Here is a 15,712-nt window from a genome sequence, read left to right on the forward strand (position 1 = left end):
GGTATTGATCTAGGATCAATCTTCTCTATACATCATCCCATAAGGCATTCGTTAGCCATGCTAAAGGCAAACAGTGATGTGTTCCTCTTGAGACAAGAAGTAATTAATGGATCTTTCAGTTAAATGCTGATTCAGTTAAAGGAAACGTTTATGACTGAACCTAAAACAGTGTATAAAGAGACATAAAAGCCTGTTACAAATAAGTAAAATCATACAGTATATCATGTGCTTTATGGAAACAGTTGCACAGGAGCATACAGTACTTACAAAGAAACATATATATCAGAGTATGTGAGTGGTATGGAGTGGAAACATATAATAGAGCAGACTATTATCATGTTATTTATATTTGTATAGCACTTTTCACAACACACATCGTTTCAAAGCAGCTTTACAGAAAATCTTGCATTAACAGAAAATGAAAACTGTAATATCTATAAAGTCTTAGAGTCATCATTGAGTAGTTTGATTAAATATGATTGTAAATTGTGTATTAAAATGAATAATTAAATAATTAAATCATAATTGTGTTTAGAATCTCAGTGAGCAAGCCAAAGGCAACTGTGGCAAGGAACACAAAACTCCATAAGATGTTGGTTAATGGAGAAAAATAACCGATAAGAAGCAAGGAGCGGTGATTTTTGAAAATCGGCATAACATACAGTACTGTACATGTTAATGGCTCAAAATGCAACTGCAAGAATTCACCATGTCTTAAACAGTGTTAATATTTTTTTTTTTTTTTTTTTTTTTTGCAGTCAGAATGAAATAGAGAGAGAATTGTGAAATATTATCAGAAAGATAATCAAAAATGCAAATGTTAAGTCAAACATTAATGAGAGATAGGGAAGGGAGGATTAGTCCTAATGTATTGATACTTCCAATACTAATGTTGGATTGATACTCGTGTGTGTATATATATATATATATATATATATATATATATATATATATATATATATATATATATATAGATATATATATAGATATATAATTATATTAAAGGTTTTTATTAAATTAGTGATTTTATTTTTTTATTTACCAGGAAAAATATTGCATTTCATAAGATTCTAAGTGAAAAATAATTAACTATATACACAAATAGTTGACTGGATCTATTTCACCTTCTTCTTTTCTTAAAAAGCAGAGAAATGCTGAAAGACACAAGCAGTCACAGACAGCGCTCAGTCACAGAGCTCGTTTGTTATAAATGTATTTATATTACAATCTGAGCAAATTTAAGGAGTGAACCCAGAGTGGACTTTCTTTCACTGGTGAACAAGAAGTGAGCGAGGAGCTGAATAGTGTGTCCATAATGAGCCCCACTCTGCGTCTTTCAGTGTGAGACGTTGCCTTTCATATGCTCTGCATTAAGATACACCAAGTCAGCCATTCATTACCACCAGCAAAAGAGACGGAACCTGTCGGATAAGCCGCACATTATAAGACAGACAGCTATATTCCATAATTCCTTTAGAGTGGCTGTAAGCCCGTCGTTATCAGGGGGCACGTTCGTTTTAATTGCGTCTACTTTAAACACATTAGCCTGGTGCCCTAATGCAAACCCATTCATGATGTAACATTACAGTGAACCACACTGCTAGCAGCTAATTAATGTCACTCTAATTTAATTGGGATAAAAAAAAAACTAAAAAAACAGACACTTTATTTTCATCATTCTAAACTTCTGTGCTCTGTAAACAATGAGTATAAAATATGAATAATACCACCACATAGGGAAAATAATATACTGTGCACCCTCTCTCTCAACCCATTCTCTTTGTGTCACCTGGAGTTTGTTTGTCTGGAAAGTGCAGCGGAGGTGAGAAAGAGGTGAGTAACAGAAGAGATGAAATAGGAGAAACTTCCTTCCCTTGAACAGTGAGGTGCAGTCTGTGCTGTTTACATGGGCACAAGTTGTTTCACTGAAGTGTAGCAGCCCTCTCTGTGCTATGAATAAGTCATGGAGGAAGTGTGAGGAAAGGTAAACACTCTACTTGAGAAGTGGAGAGCTCGGTGACCACTCTGAGATGCTTTGACAGTGTTTGCTTGGGTCAAACGCTCATAAATAGCCAAGTACACAGAGCCAAGGGCAGCAATCAGACACAGGAAGCTCTTTGCTACATTGTCTAAGTCAGTGCAGTGGGAAATGCAACTATGGGAAATGATATCTAGTGATATGCCAACAAAACTGAATTTTGGAAAAGGTCAAATAGATATAGCTCCTTAAGGTCACAATTGCAAATTACCAAACCAGCACTAACAAACTAAATGGGATTTTTACATTTTCTGAAGGAACTGTGAGTGGTGCTTGCCCATGCAAAAGTCACCTGCAACAATGTGTGGCAGGATGAGCAAGAGATAAACAAAGCGGGTGTGGTGTCACGTGATTATTTTAAATAATAAAGAACATAAACCATTAAAAGGGGAAAATAAAGTGTCCAAAGGGAATAAGTGTCCAAAATAAATGGGAGTCTGGCATCCTCACGGTGCACTGGGGCTATGTGATGGTAGGGTAGTGGTAAGAGGATAAGGTTCAGGTAAAAGGGGCGGGTCCGACGGCCTCAGGCACTCCCATCCTGGGTCCAGGGCATGAGGGGCAGTGGTGTCCTTCAGCGGCTCAGCTTCCCTGAGGCCGTAGTGCTTGAGGGGAAGGGTGGCCCTGCACCCTGTCTCGTCGGTCACGATAAATGCTCCAATCCTTGCCGTTGCATGTAATTCACGCTGGGGTTCTGGCAAAGACGGGTCCAGGCAACACATCTAACTCGCCGCTGGGATTCCCTACCCGCTCCCGTCTTGGACCTGCGAGGAAGCCAGCGTGCATGCACAGGGGACTAGAGGCTGGCCTCTCAAAAAGAGGTGCGGTGTGATGAGGCTGTATTGTCAGGTGTGCCTCATCACGTGCTGCTGAACCGGGACAGCCACTGATGATGATCTATGGGAGGGACGTGTCATTCTGTCACAGATGCTAGGGCAGGGGCGGACTGGCCATCAGGAGCACCAGGAGTTTTCCCGGTGGGCCGTTGGGTAATCTGGGCCGGCCCGTCCAACAGGCAAAATAGACAGCTGCCCTGTTCTCCAACATGCCTGTGCGAACCACATTATAGAGTGCATATTCAATTAACTCTGTAAGATAAAGCCAGTATAATGGAAAATATTAAATGACTTTTATTTTGAAATTACTTAAGCGCTGTAGCGCATTTCCGTTTGTGCGCATTAACTCCATACCTCATGTGGACCTGATTTTTTGACATACAAATCACAATAATAGTGACAACCAATGACAACATATTAAGTATAAGATGAGCTCTGAATAATCACAAAATGACAAATAACTGAAAGTTACAACAGATACAATAACAGCAGCATACATCAAATCTGCAAACAGTAAAGCTATGAGCAATACATAGCCATTTGCATAATGTATTCATACCGCAGGGAGCTGAAGTGCAGCTTGCTGAATAATGCTCACGTCTGATAAAAATGCAGAACATAAGTCATGAAAAATATTATTTTATGGCTATTTGAGTCTTTGAGGCTTACTTTGTTTAAAGGATAGCAGAAACAACGCTTGTCAAAGCATTGAGCTTTTTACTTTTTCTCAAGAATAAACTGGGGAAGTAATTAAAACACAGCATATATAAAATGCAAAAAACTCACTTAGAGTGAAAATATGAGCAATATATCTGCAAAGAGCTACACTTTAAAAGGTATGTTTATTTATTTTTTTACATACAGTATATTTATATTTGTTTATATTTATATATGTACATATTCTGGCTAACTTTGTTTTCATTGATTTTTTAAATAAAACATTTTCACATAGTTATGTGAGTAATTGACATGAAATTTTAAGCATTATCATTAGTGTCCTACTGTGTGATACTTTCTTCATCTAACTATTTTAAACATAATTTTATGATCTTTTATAACTATATGTATCTTGTTGTTTCCGCAATCTCATATTAACTAAGACAATAGTTTAATTGCACTTCTAGAATCTTTCAAATGTTTGAAGAAATGCTGACTTGTCACAGCACATAAAATACACATTTTCCCTTGAACTTTCATGTACATTTTAACCTAACATCTGTATCTTGGGAAAAACATTTTCAGACATGTTATTTGTCTGAGCTATAAAGTGCTTATTTTTAGTGCTTTCTCTAAAAAATCCAGTTTTATATGTTTTAAAGTTATGATAATTTTTGCACTGGTGGGGCCCGTTGTCATGACTAGCAGTCAATAGAAATGCCTTTTTTTTAACACAAAAATTTGAAATTGAGCCGGAAAATGAAATCAATGAGCTTTGAGAAATCAATGTGTTATGGTGTGGTGTGTTGCGGGCCGGGTTTGGTGGGCTGCTCTTTAGTCCCAGTCCGCCCCTGTGCTAGGGTGTTATAAGTGGTTGACAATGCATTGCTATTTGCTTTTGCCATTGCTAGGTAGTTGCTCACTGGCCCAAGTCAAAAGAGCACACCACCAAATCTATATAATATTCTGGTCCCTAGATATGGCTTGGGATTTGATGTATCATTCATGTCCAGCATAAATGGTGCTGGATGAGCTACAAATTTTAATATATTAATATATAGCCTTAGGGGTTTTTTCAAATCTCTTGATCCCTTAGCAAGCACCACTAACTGGGGGGTTGTTCTTACTCTTTCTTCCTTGTTAGTACTTGTGCAGTGCAAATACAAATTTAAATTTCATGAGAAAGGGAAAAGGGCCATAGATGGGTTTGAATCTCACCAGCATGATTAAATTCAAGTACTAAGAGCACATCTGACAGTAGTGTGTGGCACCCAGCAGTGTTCCATTTCTGCATTCAGATGGAATTTAGTGGGTGCTTTAGTGTTCTTTGCTGAGACAGCACACTCCCATTTCTCCCACTCTCCAACCCTCTGACCACGACACCAGGGATTTAATTGCCTCATTAGCACACAGGTTGGTGAGGAGCTGAATCCACCATGTTGCTCAATGTCAAAAGAGCATCCAAGAGGAAAGGTTAACCAACTAAGAGATCACATGCCCTTTCACATCACAGAGTTTTGGTTTTCTATACCAGTTCACTTTGTAGCGAAACAAAATCCAGACCATCTATGGGTTAGCAGAAGTACATGTAGTGTGAACTACTACAATATATTATACTGAAGTTGGAAAGACTGCTTACTGAAACTGTAGAACATTGTTTAAGGTCTAGCGCAGCCTCAATTATGGTTTTAATTATTCTAAAAGCCTCGTTTTGCAAATGTAGCAATTTTCTCCTCCCCATATCTCTCTGGACCAATGACAACAAATCACGCCATATCTGAGCACTCCACATCCCTCCTCTGTATAAAAATACACAGAACAAAATGCTAAGATTTAATGATGGGGTTCAATTTTACCTGCAGGTAGTCCTGAAATTTGATTTAAAAATAAGAACCCTGAAACCCTATGGTGAGAACAACCGCTAGTTAGATTTAGTCACAAGGACTTTATGTTGGTAACTAAGTTTTGAGTCAGAAATTAAATTGCTTATTTTCTCTAGCAGAGACTTGGTATGCTGGTTTCAAACACCTAGTTCAAAGCATTGGTGGGCCTTACTTAATTACCAAGTAATTAATTAATTTAATTTAATTACTTTTAGTACAAAAAGTAGTGTAGTGCACAACATTTAAAAAAATTTTTTTTAATCAGATTACAGTTACTGACTTTCAGTGAATTACTTTTAATGAATTCACTTGGGTAACAAAAACGTCTAAAATAATATTATATATACTGTATATATAATACATTTATAACATGAATTACGTTCATGTGTATACCTGTTTGCATTTTGTGACAGATAAAAGCTGTACGCCCCCAATGAGTCAATGAACAAGAAGGAAATAGACATTATTTTAAATTTGTTTAGCGAAAAAAGCTTGCTTTTCTGTGAAAAGTGTTTAAGAAAGTAATTAGTAATGTGATTTAAAATGAATTAATTTTTTGAGTAACTTACCAAACACTGATTCAGAGCTCTCTTAGAGATATTTTGTGAATTCTATTCTCTAAAATAAAATTCCAAAAGTGCTGTTTTTTTTATTTATTTATTTATTTATTTATTTATTTATTTATTTATTTATTTATTTATTTATAACTCATGTGAACATAATAAAACCACACTAGAGGACATTCAAGTAAGGGTCAAATACAGTATATGATGAGAGTTTATTTTAACTGAAAGGTTGATCTGTGGTCTCAGGGCAAGTTTTTATTATTATTATTATTATTATTATTATTATTATTATTATTATTATTATTATTATAAATGTCAGGTTATAGCAGGTTTTCACAGTTTCTATTGGCCAAAACAATGATTTGTTATTTTTGGGAGGTTGCCTTTTACAATTTTGCTGTTTCATGAATCGTTTTATAATTGTTTTACATTTTGGAATTTTCTGAAAACAAAAAACAAAACATAAAATAGCCTATAATATGCTAATTAATGTCAGGTCAAAGTGTTAAATTAAGACTTTAAGACTTTAAGGCATGTGCCTATACAGAAGTACATTTAGGAAGGACTGACTGGAGTAAAAAGTGTGACAACTAGCGCCATTCTTACCTATATTTTAGGCATTTATTGTACTTTCTCATATTTGGTGCAAATACAACCAAACTTTCTGACAAGCAAGATGGCATAGCTTATTTCCCCCCATTCAAAGTTTTCTAGCTCGATGGAACATGGAGACAGCTATCCTGCATGAAAATCATAGATAATCAGCAGGAAAGAGACACAAGGGAGGGCAAGAATGACTGAACAATTAAGCATGTACAGAGGATCAGACAACAGTCATTATGCGGTATCATAAAATCCTCAGCCCTAGCTTGCATCTCATCAATCAATTCGATAAACAATCAATGTAATCATATTTTGCTTATGCAGCTCTCTCGCACTAATGAATGACCTTTCAGTGGTAAAACAATGCATTCGTCAACAACAAATCCTTAATTTAACCAGATCATGACTCTGATCTGTCTGGTCCAGACTGATCCCAGGATGAGTGAAAGCCTGGTGGAGGAGATTTTGGCTAGAAAGAGTGAAATAAAGTGAGACAATGGAACAAGCCAGCTCAAAACAGCAAATGGAGTGACCTGCTAGCAGAGCTAATAGACTTTTTTCAATTGAAAGAAACAGCGGGTGTCTAAACAGAGCGACGTGGAACATTTCCCCTCCACATTCTGGCTCAAGCTCTTCTCTGAACAAAGAGAAGAAGATCCAGGCAACAGATAGAGTCTAAAGGCCGCTCTCTGTGTGTAGAAACATGCGTCTGTGGAGGGGATGATGTTTATCTATCTTTAATCAATTCAATTCAACTACAGCTGCCTGTCAAACAGGTGGAAACAAAACTCGAGTCTCAAGCTAATGAATTCCTTCTGGGAGATAGAAGATGCTTTCCTGCCTGAGGATGTAACATCCTTTCCTGTGCAATAAAATAGCTGCCTTTGAGGCATTCTATGCATTGGCAATGCAAACATTAAACAATCAAAACATAAGAAGCCTCTTAAGACTGAGTCTGAGTCTCTTGATGTGGATCTGGAAGGAAATAGAAATATCTTGTGGATTTGTCTTGACAAAAACTAGTTTAGAATAAAATGCATTATTAGAATAGACACAACTGAAGGCATATGCAATATCAGACAACAATTACAAAAGCACAATTAATGTGTTAAGAAACAGATACAACAAAGAAAAACTCCAAACTGGTGCAGAATCTCAGCAATACAAATTGGTAACTCATTACAACAAGAATGTATTCATTAACATTGGTTAACTACATTAGTTAACATGATCTAACAATGAACAACACCTTTACAGCACCTATTAATCTTGATTATATTAGTACATTTTTGACATTAAAAGTTTTATATGTTAATATTAATGCATTATGAATTAACAATAAACAACAGTAAATTTATAAATGAACATTAACCAAGAATACTGTAAAAAAATATTTTAATTGTTTGCTCATAATAACTAATGTATTTACTAATGATGCATAGAACCTTACTGTAAAGTGTTACCCACAAATTAGAATAAAATATTAGTAAATAAAAAAATAAATAAAAAATAAGCCTATGAATTCCACAAATGCTGTGTAAGATCAGATCAAAAGTTAAATAAAAGAATAAATACAATTTGTAAACCTATATTCAGTTTTATCCTGCTTCAAATCATTGACCCCCTCATTATTTTAAATGAATAGTTCACCCCAAAATAAAGATAATAATTATAAATAAAATAATAAAAGTCATGAGACCATTTAGTGTTAGAAGTTTAGTGTCAAACCTGGCACGTCATGGCAGAATGTTTACAGGCACAAATAAGATTTGAGATCTCCTGTGGCGAGAAAGATTCAATGAATAACATCTTAGATTTTGCTTTGCTTCTCACACAAAACTAGCATATGGCTTCAGAAGACTTGGAATATTACACACTAGTCTTACGGATTAGTTTTAGGATACTTTATGTTTTTTTTCTTTTTTTTTTTTTTTCTTTTTTTTTATATATTTGGAGCTGGACAGACCCATTCAGCAGTCAGGACATTCTGTAAAAGATTTCCTTTTGAATTCCACAGACAAAGAAAAAGCCATTCAGGTTTGGAATAACCTGAGGGTAAGTACATGATGACAGAACTTTGATTTTGGAAGAACTATTCTTTTAATGGCTGGGAAGCTATTAATAAATTGTAAACATGTGTAGTATTTTCTAGCATTCATGATTAAATGAATCAACACAAGTTATCAGGGCACAGCACTAAGGAACACTTGCTAGTACAGTTGTCTCTAGCTTCACTTATCAGACAAACCATCTACATCTATCTGTCCCCATTCTCCCAGTTCCAACAAAACAGACTCGGTGGATCATCAACAAAGCTGTACCTATCAGAGTAGATCAGGTTATCTCCTGGGTATTCTTTCCCGAGCAAACACTTACTTTTATATCTATGATCCTCATGTATACTCTTCAAAATCTGATAAGACAGAGTTTTTTTTTTCTACAGCATATTTTATGTTATCCTTTCTGGCAATCGGATTATATATTTATTTATGTGTCTCTCTGAATAGACAGATCACTGCTTCTCACTAACACAGAAATATACCTGCTTTCCTCCCAAAAAAGTATAGATCAAACGCTGCTTGAACTCAGAATAGACAAGCAAGCCAGCCTCATCCATGCCAGCATGGTTTCTGCTTCCTTTCTTGAGAGGACGTCAGCAAAGCCACTCACACTGAACTTATTCAAATATACACCCATGATGAAATCATCCCAAACAAAATTATGCAAAAGCTGAAACACTGTTCTCATTTGGTATTTTTTAGATGTTTTGAGAAAGTGAATCTACTGAATGTGTGAAAATTGTGTTTTGTATCACAGTAAGAAAAAAAAAGACTCAAATCTTAAACACACAGGTGAGATTTCTCTAAGATGGAACTGCACTCACTTATAGCATCATTTGCAGTATTTGCAGACACTGTCTGCATTGTTTTATTACCAAGACCACTAAACTTGCAGGCCAGTTCTTTGTGCCCAGTTGTGGAGGATGCAGCAGACCTCTACGATCTGGCATACATCACTCCATCACTGCAATCCAGACACCAGAATCAGCTCTTTAAAATGCAGAAAGTGTGCTTGTCTACATTGCGAGTTATATGCCTCATTATAGAGTTCTTTGTTATTTGATCATCATTTGATGAATTACTGCTGCCATTTATGCTAGAAAATATACACAAACTTATCTTTAAAAAAACCTTTCTGCTTTCTGCAGGTAGTAATAGCACAATGTTACATGTGAGTTTTGTAAATAGGGCACAGTCTTTAAATTAAATAAAAAAATACTTAATTTAAATAATTGCAGCACATTTCAGTGCATTTAGTGGCTGGTTAAACTGGATTCTGACTAGTTAGTGAATAAGATGCAGGTATTTTCACTGAAATACCACATTCAAAAGTAGCACAACTGTTTATTGACTTTTCCCCTCACTATTCGTTGGTTGGATCATTGGCGATTCTTCTGCCATTATTGTTTATCTATATACTAATCTTAGTTCCTCAATGAGGACACTCATCGAACTGTTACACTACAAGCAAAGTACTTTCAGGAATCAAGAAAAACGAATTGACCTTGCAACTTTTACTTTCATAGTTATTTACTGCAGCAGATAATGCTAATAATTCTATTCTTTCTCTTGCAAATAAGCACTGAGTTGGTGATTAGCAAAATCCTGCTGGGCTATGCAATCCTGGAAGTCAATTCATAAACCTGGATATTATGGATGAGTAAAAGGTGGGGGCCACGTATGACCTATAACTTATGTAAGCAAGCTGGTCTTTGCTACGCCAAGGTGTATCTGAACTGAATTATTGTCAGCCTGGACCATTCATGAACATATGTTAAAGGTTAGCCGTAAAGAAAAATAGGCAGTTCCTGTTGAGCAGCTCCAAAGTAATCTGGGAGTAATTTAGTCAAGAGAGTCCAAAGACAGGCCGGAGAATGACTCAAACGTGGTCTGGTGTTTACTGTGGCTTCCTTTGATTTTTTACGGTCAAGTAGCATGTTACTGTATACGTGTTCGCTGTTGCAAACATTTAATTTTGTGCAAAGTTTCATTCATTATTCAGGATTTTTGTCTTAAAAAAATTAAAATAAAAAATATTCTCAAAGCCAAAACAGCAAAATATTCTATAAGCCTAAACACTCTCTAAAAGTCAAAACACCAAAAATTCTAAAAGCCCAAACACTAAACATTTATAAAATACCAAACAGTAAAATATTCTCAAAGACCAAAAACTAATAGATTCTAAAAGTCCAAACACAAAAAGATACTAGATGTTCAAACACTAAAAGATTCTAAAAATCCAAACACTAAAAGATTCCAAAAGTCCAAACACAAAAAGATTCAAGATGCCCAATACACTAAAAGTTTCTAAAAGACCATACACAAAAATATTCTCAAAGACCAAACACTTACACCTATCCCTAAGTTTCTAAAAGCCCAACGCTAAATGATTCTAAAATCATAAACACATAAAGATTCTTAAAGCCGAAACACTAAAAATTCTAAAAGCCGAAACAGTAAAAGATTCTAAAAGCCCAAACACCAAGACATTCTAAAAGTCCAATCACTAATAGATTAGACACAATGTTTTAGAATTATCCCTTTATCAGTGTCCACTGGAATATAGATTTATGGCAAAATTGGCCATTAGTGTTATGACTGTTTTCAAACTGGTTTTCTGAACACTTCACTCCTCTGGCAAACAGATAGTCCAGTCTAAATTCACCACATTGGTTGAGCCAGTGTTGCTGTGTCAGGCTGGTTGGAATGCTCAAACAAACAGAGCAGTGTTTTGACAGTGCCACATTGTTTACACTCCTTGGGTAAAAATCAACCTACAATTGATTACTTATAGTTGTCTCTACATAAAAGCTTTATTTTAACATTGAAAAAAATGATTTACACAAAAAAAAAAATCATCTCTGACAGATTCAATCACAGCATATTTACAAAAAGAATCAGCACCACATGTTTCTCATGGCTGAACGAGCAGAATAACACATCTAAAGAACACTTCAAGCTGTTTATCTGCACTGTGAGGAACTGTGTGACATCACAGGACAAATATTGAATTTCAGTGCAGAGTTTAAAACTGAGACAATGTCACCTCAGATCGGGGGCAACAGGAGACATTCATACTGTCTGAACAGCACTGCACTAAATACAGACTTAAAGTCCATAATGTAGAGGCCAGTCATATCACCAATGACAAAGAGAATCATCTTCACAAAGATGCATGGATAGTTCTCGTACAATCTGGATACTAAATTGATGTAAAACCTCAAGAATTTTCATGTCACTAAAGACACCCAAACCACTTCTGGAAAATAGCAATGTTATTTATGTTCCCTAACCAAACATCTGAGCTTCAGTAAACAAAATATATAAAAACTAAAAATCTCCAGATGAAAATATCAGCCATTAAACCCATTCAAATCATTCTGCAAATACCTATTTAAAATCTGCAAAAGCTTTCTCATAAATATTTATTACAAAACACAATCCTCTTTAAATGTAATGTATACCATGAGCCATAGAGTTTACAAGAAAAAAATTATAAAAATGCCAAAGCCGTTCTAAAACCAAGATTTTTTATCTGCTTTTTTCCTTACACGGAAAATGAATGGTGTGTGTGTGCATGTGTGTGTGTGTGTAAAAGTTTGGAAGTGTTTTGCATGCTTATTTATTCTGCGCACACCTCCTGTGATTCAGGTACGAAACACATCGAGATGTCATTTTAGAACCTCTGGGTCTGCGGTCCTGTCATTTTCAGATATGAGAGATCTTCTTTCTGCCTGTGGTTCTCAGCTAAATATAGCACAGAAGGAGAAAATGAGTAACGTAAAGCTAGAGTTTGCTGTTTCCGTAATTAATGGCAACCTGTAATGGATATTCTAAACCGTAGGCCTACCAGATCGCATTTTGGCGCTGTATATTGATGGAAAAACCAAACATCTACTGGTCAAAGTGACTTTGTGAGAGTTAGTAATCATGTGACATTGAGAAAGTTATTTATTATGTTTCCATTACATATCTGACAAGTGAATTACAGTCTGTTATTACTGCCCAGACTTCCCATTTAATGTTTCCCATTCAAGTCAGTCTCTGCGAGGGGTAAGACTAGAGATTTATTATATATGGCTGTGATATGACTGAGTTGAATAGAGTTCGTTTGCCCATTTTTAGCTCATTTTCTGATAGTAGCAGTTTGCAGCATTTAATTCTTGTGATAAGACTATTAAATATATATTACTATCCTCTGGGGTGCTAGACTTAAATAATGCTAGATCTTTGAAAGCATCAAATCAAATCAAATTAAATGGAAATTACCCCATTACATACTATTGATTTATCACTGAGGATGCTCAATGAACTCTACACACCAAACATGCCAATTTAAAAGCTTGCTTCTATTAATAGAGTAATGCATCCTCAAAGGAGCATACTTAAAATGATATGCAAGGCTATTTTATTTAACTGATTTTGTGCACTAGCCAGTGGCACATAGAGAGTTCTCAGTTCAGTCCATTATCAAAGACAAAGCAGATAATAATTTACAAACAAACAACACATTAAAATGATCTAATATCATGTCTGAAAATAATTTAGGCTTTGTAGATGCCTTGGTAAAGACAAAAATAACCAGACAACAACAACAACAAGAAATAAGCATGACCTTTAAAATGTGCTAAACTTACAGTGTATTGATAAACTGATTAACTGAGGCTAAGTTATTAACATTATTTCACATTGAATTTAAATAGATAAATACCTGTATGATTGGAAATATTACTACTGTGAATCAAAGGTTTTAGCCTACATTTCGAATATCAACATATCACCTAAATGAAATGCAAAGATATTTCAAGGTTCTAATGCATACTATCTACCACGTACAACATTTTCTGTGAATTTGTAAGGCCATCATTCTAATGAGTTTACACAAACTAGCAGCATCCTGTACATGTGTTGGTCACAGTTTCACCACTTTAAGCAAAATCATGGATAACGCTTTACATTACAGTGTCTATAAAGGCTAATTAATTACACTAGCAATAAATACATATTTAGTACACATTGTTCATGTGTATTACTCAGTAGTTACTTATGTTATTATACTGTAGCATGCATATTAATGTAAAGTGTACCAAGCATTTTACATTCATAGGGGTCTTATGTCATGGAAACACTTTCCTGAAACCCTTAAGGAAAACTAATGATTTAGACTTATAAAATAAGAGTGCTGAAGTGTTCTTGGAAAGCTTATGCCCTTTTTGTCAGAAGTGTTAAGGCAGTGTTGACCTTCTCAACACGCCACGGAGCATGAGTGGAGAATTTTAATAGACTTTGTCTTAAATTTATAGTGCACAATAGTCAGGTACTGGACTAAAGACACATCGCTTTCTTCATACATCATACGCACAGAGGACAAAAATGATGGATGAGGGGACAAAGTTTGGCGCAGTGATTATAATAAACGATGGGACAGCCACGCGCGCGTGCAAAGCCAACAGTCGGACAATAGGACTCGGAATGTGACCGATGGGGGCATACATTCACACATCCTTCCGAAGTCTGACCCCGGCACACGCTCACACGCGAGACCCCCGTGCCCACCAGACACCAGAGCGGCTCGCGCCACCGGCTTATCTCTGGACGTTTAAGATGAGGATCTATTTTTTGCCATCCGATGCCACAACAAATTAAGCGATCTGGATTGGGTGACGTGCCCTGTCTTTGTTCCGTTCTACAAAGAACGTTCAATTGTGATAAGCCGCAACAGTTCAATTGCCAAACGCAACAATCTGTTGCCCGTTATAGTATGTTGGAATAGATAATGCGTGAGCATCCTCCTATATATGCTAAAGTCATATATAGCCTAAATATGTTAGGCTATTATTTATCCGTAAATGCACGTATAGGGGGGCACACACACCCATCTTCCAATACTATTGGGGTCTCAGACACAAACAGAAGGTATGAAACCAGTCCATAAGAATTCACTCCATCTAAAGGGTGTAGCTGTAGCTCATCTTAACCCCCATAACCATCTGGATTTGATTTACTCAACAGACGACTCAAATGGGTGGAGGTTTTGTTATGAACTCTACTTTAGTCTGTTCTACCAACCTTGGGTTGAAATTTGTTAAATTAAAGAAGACTGCTCTTATTCAAAGATGAAAACTTATTGAGCATGGAGCAAGGTGAACAATGGTGACAATTCACTCATGTTACAATAAATAGCACATGATGAATCGTCTCAACTTATGGGTTGATTTCCAAAAATGAAACTCACGCGTAAAGGAATAAATAACTAAATTTACTTACAAAGGAATAAGGAGCGGTATGTGGCAGACATCGCGGATCCTGTATGATCTGGAAGTCCTTTATAATAAGGAGACTGGAAACAATGCGACCTGGTTCCTTCGCTATTCTTCAGACGGACCCAAGTGTTCAATCACAAAAAGCTGTAGTCGAGCAGAAGTACTTGATAAGAAATAAGGATCAGATCTACAAGGAGACGAGCACAAGGACAGCATAGCTGAACATTCTGAAAGACGAATCAATCATCAAGGACAGGAACATCATCTCCTGGACGTTTCCATCGGTTTCACCGTCAAATCATCAAAGTTCCTGTTCGCTCTGACGGAGGACGCGCGTCTCAGGTTGCGCGGTGTCCATCTCTCTCTCTCTCTCTCTCTCTCTCTCTCTCTCTCTCTCTCTCTCTCTCTCTCTCTCTCTCTCCGAGATGCCGATGCAGAAGAATGCACAGCGCTCTATGTGTGGATGCTGAAGGATGGAGACCTCTAGAGTCTGAAGTAGCCTACACTCGCGCTGTCAGGAAGAACGTGTGCTCAGCGGTAATATGTGCTCCGATTGCACGGGCTGCAAAGAGCCACAGTGTAAGAACAAATGGTTAAATAATAGTGTTAAAATATACTATATATGACACATATAATAAAGAATATTAAATATAATACATATATTTTGCAGTATATCAGAAAGCATATGTCTGTTTTGCAAGCTGCTCAGATTGCATTGTGCCTTTGTACAGCAATTAAACAATAGCTATTTTTTTATTATTATTGTAAATAAATAAATACAGAAATAAATAAATAATACACACATC

General features: G+C 36.1%; 1 protein-coding gene across 1 annotated transcript in view; it reads right to left on the reverse strand.

Moving 5' to 3' along the window:
* LOC127456188 (CXADR-like membrane protein) overlaps positions 1-15,474 on the reverse strand; it is a 150,088-nt gene extending 134,614 nt beyond the window's left edge. Inside the window, exon 1 of the mRNA XM_051724558.1 lies at positions 14,911-15,474. Coding sequence (XP_051580518.1) covers positions 14,911-14,941 — 31 coding nt within the window. The 5' untranslated portion in view covers positions 14,942-15,474. The remainder of the gene's footprint in view (positions 1-14,910) is intronic.
* Between the last annotated feature and the right edge of the window lie 238 nt (positions 15,475-15,712).

This window comes from Myxocyprinus asiaticus, chromosome 18 (genome assembly GCF_019703515.2).
Source record: "Myxocyprinus asiaticus isolate MX2 ecotype Aquarium Trade chromosome 18, UBuf_Myxa_2, whole genome shotgun sequence".
Taxonomy (NCBI): domain Eukaryota; kingdom Metazoa; phylum Chordata; class Actinopteri; order Cypriniformes; family Catostomidae; genus Myxocyprinus; species Myxocyprinus asiaticus.